At 34.7% G+C, this 14,854-nt stretch overlaps 1 protein-coding gene across 3 annotated transcripts; it reads left to right on the plus strand.

Moving 5' to 3' along the window:
* Positions 1–751: 751 nt before the first annotated feature.
* Positions 752–13,341, plus strand: LOC145232988 (uncharacterized). Of its 3 annotated transcripts, none has more exons than XM_080097650.1 (17): positions 752–1,078; positions 1,764–1,958; positions 2,308–2,486; positions 2,850–2,965; positions 5,175–5,314; positions 5,659–5,748; positions 5,875–5,985; positions 7,670–7,741; positions 7,981–8,103; positions 8,706–9,430; positions 9,895–10,094; positions 10,699–10,822; positions 11,066–11,141; positions 11,302–11,336; positions 11,615–11,727; positions 11,914–12,008; positions 12,410–13,341. In XM_080097650.1, the coding sequence occupies exons 1-17, from the start codon at positions 911–913 to the stop codon at positions 12,473–12,475; spliced, it is 2,628 nt and encodes an 875-aa protein (XP_079953776.1). In that variant the 5' UTR covers positions 752–910; the 3' UTR covers positions 12,476–13,341. The 3 variants fall into 3 exon arrangements, with proteins under 3 accessions (XP_079953776.1, XP_079953779.1, XP_079953778.1); XM_080097653.1 differs by having other exon boundaries at positions 2,853–2,965; XM_080097652.1 differs by lacking the exon at positions 2,850–2,965 and adding an exon at positions 3,443–3,555.
* Positions 13,342–14,854: the final 1,513 nt, after the last annotated feature.

Here is a 14,854-nt window from a genome sequence, read left to right on the forward strand (position 1 = left end):
TACATGTGATGTAAAATTGATAAGGCACATTCGCACTAAGTTTTCTTATAAAATTAATTACGCAGTTTGTAATGCAAACAATTAATCGTGATTATTTTCCTGATTTTTTGCTGATAATTGATTGCAAAGTGCAAACGTCACAACCTATTTACTACGAGAGAAAAAACAAAAACACCCCAACTGTCATTTTGTCGGATGAGCGTAATCAAATACGTCGATGATTTTTTTTCTGGGCTTCGGGGCTTGCTGTTTTGAAATCAACATTGTTTTAATTTTTTGTTTTCATTAAGATTTATTCCGCATAAAAGAAGTACGTTAGAATACCAGTAAGCAAAAAACATTTCAGAAGTATAAGGTAAACGAAAAAGTCTTAAAAGCACGGTTGCATATTCAATCTATAAACTATTAAACCTAAAAGCTGTACAAACTCCTAACATTTTTGCATTTTATTATTTTATTATTTAAGGAGTACTTTTTTCACTTTATAAGATAAAACTGCGAACAGTGTAAAAATGCCTAAACTTACTCAGGCACAGAAAGGTCATAGGTAACATCATGGAAACTAGAGACGCTGTTTTGTTTCACAACAACCTTTAGATTTGGTAACATTCTTTACGAATGGTTGCGTGGAGTAAAGCATTGATGTTTCTGATAAAAACGTATTATTGTATTAAAAATTGAAACATTTTTTTTAATTTTTTGCCGAAAAAGAATTTTGAATTATAATTTTTTGTAGATATGTTTTTAAAAAAAACTTAAATATTTGCAGGTGTACTGTAATAGGAAATTACTGAAATGTTGCCACTGGGTAAAACATCTGTATAGTTTGACCAGCTTGCATTTCCCATTCCATTCAAATACCTGATCAAAAGTATGGTGAAATAACTAAACCGGCAAGGTAGCAGGACTGATGGAAAAGTATGACAATCTTGGAATGGTGGGGGAGGGTTCCTATGGAATGGTAATGAAATGTAAACACAAGGAAAGTGGTCAAATTGTAGCCATAAAAAAGTTCCTGGAAAGTGAAGATGACAAGATGGTGAAAAAGATTGCAATGAGGGAAGTCAGAATGTTAAGGGTATGTTTTATTAAATAGAATAAAGCAGTGGTTCCAAAACTTTTTCGACGAATTTCTCCCTTGACAATTCAAAATATTTTCATTCCTCCTTGATATACTACACCGCATTTACTAGATTGTAAGCCTCCCTCGTTTAAAAGCCGCCCTCGATTGTAAGCCACATGTTGAGGTGTAAAAAAATAATGTAAGCCACATGCTAGAATTTTGGATACTATTGTTTCATAATACATCTTTCTATTATTACATAGTATATGTAACTACTTGCCCATATCTGTTATTTTACTCAACAGAACGTATACAGACGTATAATATGTACATGCATACAAGTTTTGAACCCTAAATAAGTAAAAAAGTCGAAGTGTAGACATAATATCGGAATATAATTAAAATGTAAGCCGCCCTCTATTGTAAGCCACCCCTGATTATAAGCTGCACCAACGGCAGGTAAAAAAAAATATAAGCCGTGGCTTACAATCGAGTTAATACGGTAGTAGATGCTAAACCATTCAAAGATCATGTAAAATTGGGTCTTTCATCAACTTTACAGGTTATATTTTCAAAACTGAAGTGTCTATTTACAAACCACATGTAAACATTTAGGTAAATTCATTTCCTAAAGTTTTAAAATCCCTCCCTTGAGAGTTTTTATTCATTAAATAAAATGTTGTCACTTTTTATATTACAGAAACTGCGACATGAAAACTTAGTCAATCTCATTGAAGTGTTCAGAAGAAGAAAACGACTCTATCTTGTTTTTGAATTTGTGGACCACACAGTTTTGGATGATCTAGAAAAATATCCAAATGGATTAAGTGAAATGACTGTTCGCAAAATTTTGTGGCAGGTTTTACGAGGAGTGGAATTTTGCCACAGTCACAATGTAAGTTTATCATGCAGTAGACTTTGTTCAACTCAGTTACCATTTAATATTAAAAACCAAAGGCCCATGTAAAAAGAGGCATATTAAAAAACAAGTAAAATTTGTAAACTCTTACATTTGTCACTATCATTGCAACATGTAATAAAAGTCTGAAGACCATACTTTTTATCGCACATGACAAAAAATGAAGGTTAAGATTTACCCAAAACTAGATGAATGAGTATAAAATGATACAAAACAAATTGGTTATGAATGCAAGCTTTTACTGAAAGATCATGTTTTCTGTTCATCATTTCAAATTCCATGACTTTTTGTTGGTTGGTGAATATTAAACTGGTGTTATTTGCAGATTATTCATCGTGACATCAAACCAGAAAATATCCTTAACTCACGATCAGGAGTGATAAAACTCTGTGATTTTGGATTTGCAAGAACCCTCGCTGCACCTGGTGAAATTTACACTGATTATGTCGCAACTAGATGGTACAGGGCACCAGAATTATTGGTGGGAGACACCAAATATGGAAGGTAGGCTGTTATTTCTTATGCTTGCTATGTTAGCACATTAACATGAGTGAAGGCATAGATAAGAAGTGAAGAATAAAAAAACATGGAAATTACAAGAAGAAGAATGTGAAAAAAAACTTTTGTTTAAAAATTTAATTAAAAAAGTGGTTAGTCAAATTCAATTAAAGATGCAAGTTTAGCATAACATTTGTTAATGGTAAGGATTGAGGAAAAGTAAAGATTATATAAAGATCCTTTTGTTGATGAATAAAGTAGTCAGTCAAATTAGATTAAAAACCAGTAGGTCTGTCAATCGAGAAGTTCAAATAACTAAGAATGCAGTTTACAAATATTTGAAAAGCAGCTTTTTTCACTTTTATAAAGCAGAGGAGTGGACATATGGGCAGTTGGATGTTTACTTGGAGAAATGCTGCAAGGGGACCCAATATTTCCAGGAAAGTCAGACATAGACCAGCTAAACAGGATTTTGAAATGTGTTGGTGAGTGTAGAGAGATTAAGAAATATTGTGGATTTTAGAGGTAACTATATTCTATTGCCCACCTTTGGAACAAACTCATGCAAGTTTTACATGTACAGAAAGCTACAGTGTTCAGATTCAGTACCTTTTTAATTCACAAATATTTGAACAAACTGTTTTTGTTGGACTTTGAGTGATGTTAGCAACAGTGGTCATCAAAGATATATAAGTTGGCAAGCCAATAGTTATACAGATTAGCCGAGTGTTAAAACAAATAGTAATGGCTAGCAGGTCAAATTTTTTAATGTTAGTGCCCCTCATTATATGTTTGCAAATAGCTACCGTCTGTTTCCAAAAAAAATGTTCAAAAACAATCTCTGTGCATGCTTATTAGTAAGCTAACAAATTCATTGTCATGATAAAAATCTCCATCATTCTTATGTAACAATTAGCATAGTTTTAAGTGCATGCCTGCAATGCTTGTAATGTATCGAATAGACCTGTGGATATTTGGGCCGTTGGTTGCCTAATTACTGAAATGCTTACTGGTGACCCACTCTTTCCTGGTGACTCCGATATCGACCAGCTTTATCACATTATTAAATGTTTTGGTAAGTTAGTGCACAACTGTGTATGATGGACACTTGTAATTGCATGGTGCAAGTAGCCTGGGTGCTGTTTCTAGTTGACATGGAGCTTTGTGTAAAGAAATCACTCAAAAAAACTGGTAGTGATTTGTGTGTAGAATTTTTTTGTATAATTGCATGTTATGCTGTAGTAGTGACTTGTTGAAAACTTAGCCAGTTTTATGCCATTTTAATGTTTGATAACCTCTGCAATGTTTAATAACTATTTGATGTTAAATAGTGATTCAACTATAAACACAATTTATAATATGGTTGTTTTATGTTTATTCGTCATGATTACAATATGCAAAAAACTAACTGCAATATCATGGCGATTATACTGTGATGATTCTTCAATTTAATCATAAAATCATTGCAATTTTATAGGTAAAATAATAATGTGTTGTTGAACCTTAAATGGGAATTATACAGTTCAAACCATTGCTGAAAATTTTCATTATTTTGGTTTGTTTGAGTATGTTGTTTGGTTTTCAGCCTAGCAACATAGAGAACATTGTTTCTTTGTTTGAGTTTGGTGTGTCTAAAAGTTTGGGTAACTTGTACTGTTTGCCCAGTTTGCCACATAATTTAATATTCTCACACCACATTCATGTTTTTTTTTTCATTGAACCTTGTTTAACATGGGTTGTTGGTCATCCGTTTTAAGTTTTATTTCTTTGTTTGTATGGGAAAATCTATCTAAACACTTCTTTACATTATAATGTCAAATATTTTTGCCTGTAAATGCTGTTTGCATTATGTTCTTAATTTGTAAGTTTGCCAGTTTGCAGTAGTGAAACTTGATTTTTTTTAGAGTGCCAAAACTAACAAGAATTTATATCGGCAACAAACATATATTCACCCAAAGCAAACTTGTGTTATTCAGCGATAAATGTCCCTCCAACAGTGCCGTGACAGTATGTTTCCAATTAACATTCTCTCTCTCTATCTAGCAAGCTTTTCCTTGACAAAATGCTGCAGAACAATGGGCCTATTGTGGCAGCGGCCCTTCTTTGTAACACAAGCCCCACTGTGCTTGTCTTCGCGACAGACTATCTGTAGAAAGATATTTTGTTATATTTTCCACGCCACAAAAACACGCCCTTTGTATGCCCCTGTCATGTTCATCTACTGTGGTAAACATTGATACAGATGATTGTTCCTCTGCTTGCTGTGATGTCATTGCAACATCATTTAACAATCTTTATATTATTGCCTCATAAACCATAGCAGAAATCTTGATTTAACTTTAATCTATTGCATCACTATTTGTCCAAAAATATGATTGCACTAAGTTTTCTAGCAAATTAATGACTCACAAACAATTTAATTTGGAGTTTCAAATTTTTCTTGATTGAGTTTTAAGGGTGTTTTGGCAGATTTAAATTCTAAAAAATTTTGGCAATCTATGAACAACTTTTTGTGTGAAATATTTTTTGCCTAATAACCCTGAGAAATAGGCTATTGATTTCAAAACATGCATGGTAGTGTATCACTAACGTAGTTGTTTTCATTGGTTTGGTGATTTTCTAATAAAATGCCTTGTATCAGAAAGGTATAAGGCAAAAACTGCATTAGTGTGTAATGTGACCTATTTTTGTCAGGAAACCTATGTCCGCGGCATAGTGAGATTTTCCAAAGAAACCCTTTGTTTGCTGGGATGAGACTTCCAGATGTTAGGGATGTTGAACCTCTTGAAAAAAGATTTCCAAAATTTTCATCAGAGGTGTTGGACCTAATGAAAGTATGTATGTCATATTTATTAAAGTCAGTGATTCGGCTCCCAACTACTTATTTTGCGGCAGGCACCAGACCTCAGAAAAACACCAAAGATTGCTATTTTAGCTTTCAAGGTAAAAAAGTCTTTAGTGATTTTCTGAGGTCTCGTTTTTTGCGGCTCCCTACACACTTGAAAAACTACCATTTGGTCCCGACACTAAAAAAGGCTGAGAACCACTGATTTAAGTGGACTGTTAGCTAAAATAGTTGCTGAAAGTGTAGTGTGTTTTGGTGGTGAATACAAATTTTGTTGACATTAAAAAATGGGATGTTGGTAGAAACATTGACAGCAAAATACTTTGATTACAGCAATGTCTACGGCTTGACCCCAACGATAGACCATCATCATCTTTACTTTTGCGACATGAGTTCTTCAAAAAGGACAACTTTGAGGAAAAAGTAAGCTACAGTGGTTCTTTACCATGCTTACTTTTAAGTTAAACAAATTTCATCTTTTTAATAGCGCTACTCTTTAAATGTAGCAGGTTTCACTATTTTGTGGTCTAAACAAGTGTCAAATTTTAGGTCATCCCTGAACTAAGAGCAAGAATTCAAAAAGACAATGCCAATAATGCATTGGCAAGAAAAGAAGCTAACGAAAAAAAAGAGCAAGAAAAAAAGAAAAAGAAACTAAAGGTTGCTGACGTTTTACCAAATCAAGTTATTATGGGTCCCCTTCCCTGAAGGGGACACATATTGTTTTTGTCCGTATTTTTTTTCTTTTTTTTCGTCTAACGCGGATTTGTTCCCACGTTTTGGTCAAGAAAGAATGGTTCAAACTTTTTCAAATTTACACACATTACAGATATTGGTCTGAAGATGGTCCATGTGAATTTTGACCCCGTTTGATCCCTCGGTTCACCCACAGGCCCCCGAAACGTAAAATTTTTAACGCTGGTTTGTAATGCTCGTGTGGTAAAGAAAAAGTGCTTCAAATTTATTCAAATTTGGACATATGTTAGTTTTTAATCCAAACTTGATCCTCCAGAAGTTTAACCCCGAGTCACCCAGCGATTCACCCACAGGCCCCAGAAACGTAAAATTTTTAACGCTGGTTTTTATCGCTCGTGTGGTAAAGAAGGAGTGCTTCAAATTTATTCAAATTTGGACATATGTTAGTTATCAATCTGAACTTGATCCTCTAGAAGTTTAACCCCGAATTACCCAGCAGTTCACCCACAGGCCCCCGAAACGTAAATGTGTATAACGCTCGTTTGGTCAAGACAGACACTGTGGCAGAAGTACCAAGAGAGTAACTCACTGGTTTACGATAGCGGGAGGGCTCAGCTTGATGTCGGACAGACGTTTTACGAGATGTCGTTTCAGTGATTAGAAATCAGCTGTTTTGCACAGCAATGCTATGTCGTTTTATTAAGTTATCACTCACATTTTCAGTTTTGGCGAAGGTTTTACACCTATGACGTGATTTAAACCTAATAAGCGTGCTTCGGTTTTGTATATGTCAAGCAAAACTTTGTTAATCAAAGTAAACATGAAAAAATGAACTTGACTTTTTTGCAAAATAAATGTTTTTTAAATGCTCGTTGTCAGGTTGGCCGCTGCATGACCATGGGTTACTTAAGGTGAATTAGTAGGTATTACAAACACTGTTCAGAACTTTCTTTCGTCATAAGGTAGCGTTTTTTTTTTTTTGGACAATCAATTTAGGAGTCAATGCTCAAGGCATGTAAAAATTAGGCTTAACGGTATTGTTGAACACTCACGACGGCGTGCTATTGAAAACGGTGTCAAAAGGTCAAACAGTCGTTTGGCGTGTGCACCCTGAGAGGTTACTACAGGTCAATGGTACTCGTTTTGCGAAACAAAGTTAAATGAAAAACAATTTGTTATGTATACACTTGTAGCAAATTGCTTTTCAATTTAAAGTGTCTGTAACACAACTGTTACAGCTTTCTAAAAAAATTGTGTTCATAACCCGACCTTGGACGACAATATCTGGGTCAAAGCAAGAGATTAAATTAAAGTATTTGTTACGTTTTTTTAATGTTTTTGTAATTATATGACAATAGTAGTGCAAAAATAATACGAATTTATTTTTTATTGTTGGGTTAATGCTTTCTAAAAATTTGTCCTTAACAATCTAAAAACCACCGCAACATTTGTTTACTGTCAATCCGCACAAACACGCGTGTGGGGACCCATTTGTTTTTGTGTACAAAAATAATCATACGTGTAGATCAAATGATGTGTATAGTAAATTGGTAAATATCATATAGAATATATAAAATGGAAGTATATCAGAAAGCCACTCTTCTAGTTCTTATGAGACTCCAAAACATTAACACATTGACTTTAACAGGAAATGGCATCAGAATCAAAAGACACCAGCAACATTCCTTCACCCAAGAAATCATCAGAGGCCAAAAATGTGGTCAGTATTTGTCATAAGTTACTGTGTTATGTATACCACTCTGAATTATATATGTTGTAACCTTTATGGTTTAAATGGAAATCTGCTACTTTGTCAAGAGAATAGAAATGGGTTTTCACAGATGTACTTTTGATTCAGCAGTTTTCATAAAAACTTGTTTAAAATGACTTTGTTTAAAATGAATTAATCTAGTTTTTTAGGTGTATTTACAAACCCATATCATACCATAAAATTTCCAGGCAAGTGGACCTGCTAAGGATTCTACATCTCCCAAGAAGGAGAATGTAAACAAGGGATCCAATAAAACACCAACCATGACTCCTTCAAAAGATGACAAAAGGAGTCAAAAAGAAGCTGAAAAAGTAATGTCATTTTCCACAGTACTGCAGAGAGTAGCACCATCAATCATATTTTAATGAACATATTTATTGGGGTGGTCGAACCGAGCCTAAACCCAAGTACTCGGTAATGGGCAGCACAATTTATAATGCTTGGTGCTTGCCTGACCAGTTACATAAACTAAGCTGAGCATTGGACAAAAAAAATATATTGCAGACCGAGAAAAAGGTTTTTGAAAATAAAACATGTTGTAATAAAACACATGTGACAACGAGAATTTTCAAATAAAACATGCGTACTTAAAGGTGTTTTTAATTAGTTGCGGTTGTTACTCTGTTTCACTTATTTTCACTTAAATCATGCATGTTTCACTTAACATTGACTTAGTCTTAATTGTCATGTAGAAGAGACTTGATGGCTACGCAAGAAACCTTATAAAAGTAAAAAAGAACATTGTATATGGCAGTGTTTTTAATGCCACAGTACACTGAACATCAACAAGCATTAACATGAGATCCTCGGTGCTCGACCAAACAGAACACTTACAGTATTGGCCCATCACTAATATTTATCTTCAATAAAATGGTTGCTATTGATTTTGTAACATAAATTCATGTTTTTAAAGGAAAACAAGAACAAGGCAAATACACCGAAGCAGCTACCAGCAGTTGATTCATCGAAATCGAAAGACTCAAAATCATCTGAAAAGCGGGTTGCCTCTAGACCTGACACACAGTCCTCTGAAAAAACATTGCTACCCAAACAACAGGCAAAATCATCTGAGAAAACAATTTCATCCAAACAAGAAATGGTTGGACCTGAGAAAAATTTCCTCCCAAAGTCATTTTCCAACACACCGACCACAGAAAACAAAAACTCAATGCCACAATTACACAAGAAAAAAGTAACTATCGACCTTTCTGACAGCACAGCAACTCGTGTAATGACAGAGCACCACACAATGTCAAATGGTATCCTTAAAACTCCTCCCACAAAGCATGTTACAATTCAGGAGCCCACTGTCGAGAGGGAATCAAAACGCAAAGGTGCTAGGACGCCCCGTGAGGTCACGAAACTTTCATCATCAGATACTTTGTTAATGAAAGAAAAATCTCAACCCCGAACTCCACCAAATAAATTTGATTTCAAGCAAATACAAGGACATGGAAAAAAATCTCCGAAAAACGAAACTGAGGTTAAATCTTCGATTCCTCCATTGCATTCACAACAGGCAGCATCAAAGTCTTCCACTCCGGATCCACTGTTGGTTGTTACGTCCTCTTCATCGCCACACACGCTGACAAACAAACAAGCTACTGTTAGTTCTTTAGCTGGAGGACCATCTTTCAGGTAAATATAAACAATATATGTTGTCGCACTGCGGGTAATTGCAAATTCTGTTTATAATTCCAATATATAAGCTATTGCTGCCAGGCATAGTATCAAGTTTATAGAGCAAATGTATACGTTTGCCAGAAGAGCTCTATAAACTTGTAGCCAATATATAGTTGAAAAAAATTATGTTTTTTGTGAGAAATAGCCTAAAAAATTGGAGGTTGCAATTACCCAGAGACAATTTAATTGTGTAAAAATATACAGCTACTTTGATGACACTAAAAACTAAGCAATTCTAATAAATCATTTCTATATTTGCAACAAATCAAGCTTTGAATGGCATTTATGCTGCTGTGTTTGTGCATTAGCTTTTCAGCTTAAAAAAGTGTGTGTTGACAAAGTGTTTTGATTAGTTTAAACTTGAAATGGACCTAAGTGGCCCATATCACTAAATTATTAAACATGTTTTTTTTCTTCAGGGGCTCAGACAAGATTAAGAAAGGTACGACAGTAAGCTCTCGCAAAAACGACAACATGACTCCACAGGGCTCATTTGATCGGACAATGTACCCTGATAAAACTTCACATTTTGAGAAGATGATGATTTCTATGTCTGGGACTACCTCAATCAGCCATCCAGCCATCAAGAAAAGCAACCAGTCCAGCATTACACAACAAGGTATTTTCTCACAGTTTTTGTCTACAAAGCAAATCTATAGATGAAATATTAGGGTTTAATCCAAGAGTTTATTAGTCTGGCAAAATAAATTGTAATACACCCCAAAGAGTGTTTTAAAACATTTAAAATAATACTGCAGTTCTGAATTATTCAAACTGAGGTGTGTCAATTTAGAAATCAAATACAGATATGTTTTTGTTATATTTATCCATCCGTTATTATTATAAGCCACTGACAAAACTTATTTATGGATGGCACTTAATTAGAAATGAATTGCAAACAGTATAAACTGTTTAAACCTATAAGGTCTCATCAGTGCAGCTGGTGACAAGAGAATGACCATATATGCTAGTGTAGCCACCTTACAGCACATTTTGTTGGGAGTAACAGGCTGAAAACTCATGCTTCACCAAATTTGTTTGATGCCACAACTGGGCATAAACCATAGTAAAACTGAATCTACAATGTCTAAGCAACTTGTAGTTAAAGTGGCTATGGTTGCAAGACGTCAAAACGCTTTGAATGGTTGGAATTATGTAAACATATCATAGCAAGTATTTCTATCCTTGAATTTTGTGTGTAACTTTTTTATCTTGCTTTCCAGGCCTAGGCCAGTATCAGTACAAACTGGGCAGAGAAGAAAAAACAAACAATTTACCACTGTGGCCGACTGGAAACACTGACAATGCATTCCACCTCATGTCAAGTGTAGACTCATCAACTAAAAGGCGGGCCTCTTAATTTCCACTTTATAATCTTATTTTAATTTTTTTAACTTATTGTCTTACATTTTAATATCAGTGTTAAGCAAGAAAAAAATATTCCAAATGATAAGCTGCAGACAGTGAATGATGTTTCAACCTATAAGGTCTCATTAGTGCAGCTGGTGATAAGTGATCTGCCCTATTGCCAAGTGTAACCATCCATATTCTAAATGCTACGTAATTATAGTCCATACTTTTTATTTATAGCATTGATTCAAAGTCAAAGTTTGAGGAGAAAAGGCACAGGGAAAAATCTCCCAAGCACTCAAGAAAGGAAGCAAAGGTAAAAAATGGCAGCAGAAATCTATTTCTAGCAAACCTTGCTTATCATTCATTTTATGCATGAACCAATGTGTAATTAGTGCATATATGCTTGTTGCATTGTTTACTTGTGAGAAATTAAAGGAATCTGCACACTATTAAGCACCATATTCATTTTTTAGAGTTACCACCATGGAATGGATGAAAAGTTCCAAAGGTACCGCCTTGACTTATTTAAGCTCAAATAGGTGTTTTTGATGCAGACTAATCCAGTTAATTGCATAACTAATTTTCAAGCTTTTTAATGTGATTCACCATATTATGTGAGTGTTTTTTACAAGTGGTGCTGTTTCGCCATATTGTTTTAGGCTACTGTTTTACAATCCCTATGCAATGAAATGAATTGTGCAGTAAACTGGTGTGTAATCATCAGATTCGGCTGTACCACCTCGCAAACTCATGTCACTATGTTCTATGTATGCAATTGCTTTGCAGAGAGTTAAAACCTGAAACCAAACATGTAATGCGACTTCCTGATTTGGCTCAGAAAAGCATGGTGGGCCAAGAAAGGGATTATTTTCCTGATCTGAAAAGTTCAAATGTAGACTGTAAGTTGATTGCTTTTCACTTGTTAGTTCTAACTATCTATTTGGCAATTCATTCTTGTAACTTTTCTTTTGTCTTTGGGCACACCTGACAATCTTCTGGGATAAACCAGTGTGTCTGGGTCCAGCTTTGAAAATCACTGTCATTTGAAAACCATGTTTATTATCTGATGTTCAATTAATTTTTAGCACCTCTCAAAATGAAGAAATCTAAGAACAAGTCAACTTTGATGAGTATTCCAGTGCTTGATCAGTCCTCGAGCAGCAAACAACACAAAAGCAGGGTAACAAACAAATTCACTTGATTTGTTGCATTGTATTCTCTGAATTAATTTCAATTTTTATGAAATCAATGTGGAATGAGACATAGCTTTGTTAGTAACCTAGATTTAGAAAAAAAGCAGCAAAAACCTTAGGGTTGAAAATATGCCAATGTAAAATGGGGTATAGAATGGGGCATTGAAATGTTAAACCCCATAGTACATGCACCTTTACTACTTTTCAAACTTACATGTGACAGAGAAGTTTGGCATCTCGCTGGAGAAGTAAGAGGCATGGTGACATTGTGGATGAAAATTTGCATGCTAATGATTAAACACATGGTCTTGTATTTACTTTATGTACTACAATGTTTACTAGGTGAATACCTAAAATAGCGAAATTTGAATCTGTGTTTGCTTTTCAGAGTCCTTCGCCAAATCCACTATTACACAATGAATCCAACTTTCCATCGGTGCACTTCAAAAACTGATCAATCCCTAAGTTTTGAAATGTAGACATTTCAAAACTAAACCTTGTTTGGGTTTTGCACAAGGAAGCAGTTATTCCAGCCTTCTTTGGGCAGCAATAGAGTTTTTTATGCTTTAGGTTAGTCAAAGCCGTCCACTGGTGCTGATAAGAGCCATTTAACAGTGTTTTGTGTACATGCCATTCTAGTTTTTGTACTATTGTCCACACAAAAGCCATTTAAAGTATATTTCACCAAAATGTGTTCCAAGCCATTTTTATTTTATTTTCATAGAACTTTGAAGCCATAGAGACAAAAGTAAAACAAAATTACCATAGACTGCTATGTTACTCTAGCAGAAATAATTGCAAGCAGTGATGGGATTCAGCCGGTTCGCACCGGTTCTGTAGAACCGAAATCTCTCTATGAGATCAGCGAACCGATTAGCCTACTGGTTACTGTCAATGGACTTTTTGTAACAGAACCCGCTAAAAAATATGACTTTAGCAAAAGAACCGGCTGACAAAAAATTAGAATACCACCACTGATTACAAGGTGTTTATTTTTAAAACATGATTACCAATTGATATTGTCTTGTTTAACTGTTTATAAATTTGCTAATAAGTGCCAGATTCATGACCATTTGGCTATTCTTTCCCATATATTTGTTGGTGTTAACTCACAGTACACAATAAATGAAATTACTGCAATGTACTAACATAATTTCAAAGTGTATTTTTTGGTACCTCTGTTATAATGTATACTGTACATACTACATGTGTGTTATCATTTGCAGGAGCACTGTTTTTATTTCATACTGTGAAAAAGTGCTAATTTTTATATCTTTTGCTGTTTTGTTACTATTTTATAATAAAACTTTCACATACTGATACCCATGTGTTTACTTCTTACTTAATGACAAACAAAGGTCCAATACATCTTGGCTTTAAACTTTAAAGCATCAAACTGCTTTTGGTCAGTTTTGAATTAAATTTGACTTTCTAGAACAGTGGTTCTTAACTGAGGCCATCAGCACCCCACTTGGGCATGAGCTGTATTCACGGGGGCCACGGGTGTAGCCTCACCAGAAACACACACTAGAAATCAGTAAGTCATTTCTTTTCTAATGGGCAGAATTGAGTGTGTGCTGTAAATATCTTTAGTCCGTAACACTCTTTATTGATTTTGAGGTTTGTCACATTAACAGTTTGTTGTTTACTCTATTCGACTTGTTCAAATCCAAAGTTATTACCGAATTTCACAATGAGTTTGAAATTTAAATTTTTGCAGAGGGCCACATATCTTACATTGTTATTTAAAGGGGGCTACGAGGCCCAAAATATACTTTGAGGGGGGCGTGGTCCATGAAAGGTTTAGAACCACTGTTTCACAACAATGCCACTTCAGTATATTTCACAGAGAAACACAAGTGGTTGAGACAGAATTGGAATCCACAAACTTGTGAGCACAAAGCAGTTTTGCTTACCACTTATCCGCAGTGGTAACCTCTGTCCCAAATTTTACACACTGTTGCAGCAATTGCTCTGGCTCTGTATTTTATGTCTGTTTTGGCAAAAAATATTTCTCATTGGACTTTTTCTCCATTAAATTGCAATCATACTCGAAAAACCTATTTCACTCCTGGCAAAAAAACACTTCTTATCAAGCTACCATGTTTGTTGGAAAAAAAAACATAATATAGACAAGCTGTTCCTTTACAGTTAAGAACAGGACAAGCAATCCACATCACAGTACAAGAAACAATCAACATCAAAAACAAAGTTTCCAAATATAAATACCGGGCATATACATGTTTTGCACCCTTTCCATTCATTGTAAGTAAACCACAAGGACAGCACAGTACTGTTGTGGTTTATACGTAGACAAGCACTTTTACAATGTTTGATTTGGTTAGATATAGAAAGATACAAAAACATAAGTTAACACGGTGGAGCAATAAACTCCAATTTTAGAAGAAACCAAAGCAGTAACCTGTCATAGAGGATTGTGTAACCCACGATTTGTTGACATAAAGAACACAAATCAACGGAGAATATGCTTGTAATGTTTTTTTTTCAGGTATGACTGCCTAACACACACTTTAACAGTAACATATACACATGATTCCTGGTAATGGCCACTTTCATTTGCCTAGGTTTTTTTTACTTTTTTACAGTGCATTTTTAATTTAACCAGAATATGCCAATACATGTGTTTTCTAAACTGCTCATAGTTTAAGTATGCATCAGAATAGCAGTTGCAATAAACTGGAATAATATGTAAAGTCCAAGAATTTCAGCATGCAAACTCAGTACTGTTCCTACTTGTGTTAAAATGTACATAACTGCATACCTGCTAACACAACACACTGAAGAAATTTCACCCTACTAAGATGTATGTGTA

The sequence above is a fragment of the Phallusia mammillata genome, chromosome 6, assembly GCF_965637545.1.
Source record: "Phallusia mammillata chromosome 6, kaPhaMamm4.hap1.1, whole genome shotgun sequence".
In the NCBI taxonomy this organism is placed as follows: Eukaryota; Metazoa; Chordata; class Ascidiacea; order Phlebobranchia; family Ascidiidae; genus Phallusia; species Phallusia mammillata.

Bases quoted from the DNA above. Each gene is read 5' to 3' on its own strand.
- LOC145232988 (XM_080097650.1), top strand. From the start codon at position 911: ATGGAAAAGTATGACAATCTTGGAATGGTGGGGGAGGGTTCCTATGGA. The intron at 2,966-5,174 runs GTGAGTGTAGAG...TATTTTTGTCAG, and splicing joins CAGGATTTTGAAATGTGTTG to GAAACCTATGTCCGCGGCAT. The intron at 8,104-8,705 runs GTAATGTCATTT...ATGTTTTTAAAG, and splicing joins GTCAAAAAGAAGCTGAAAAA to GAAAACAAGAACAAGGCAAA.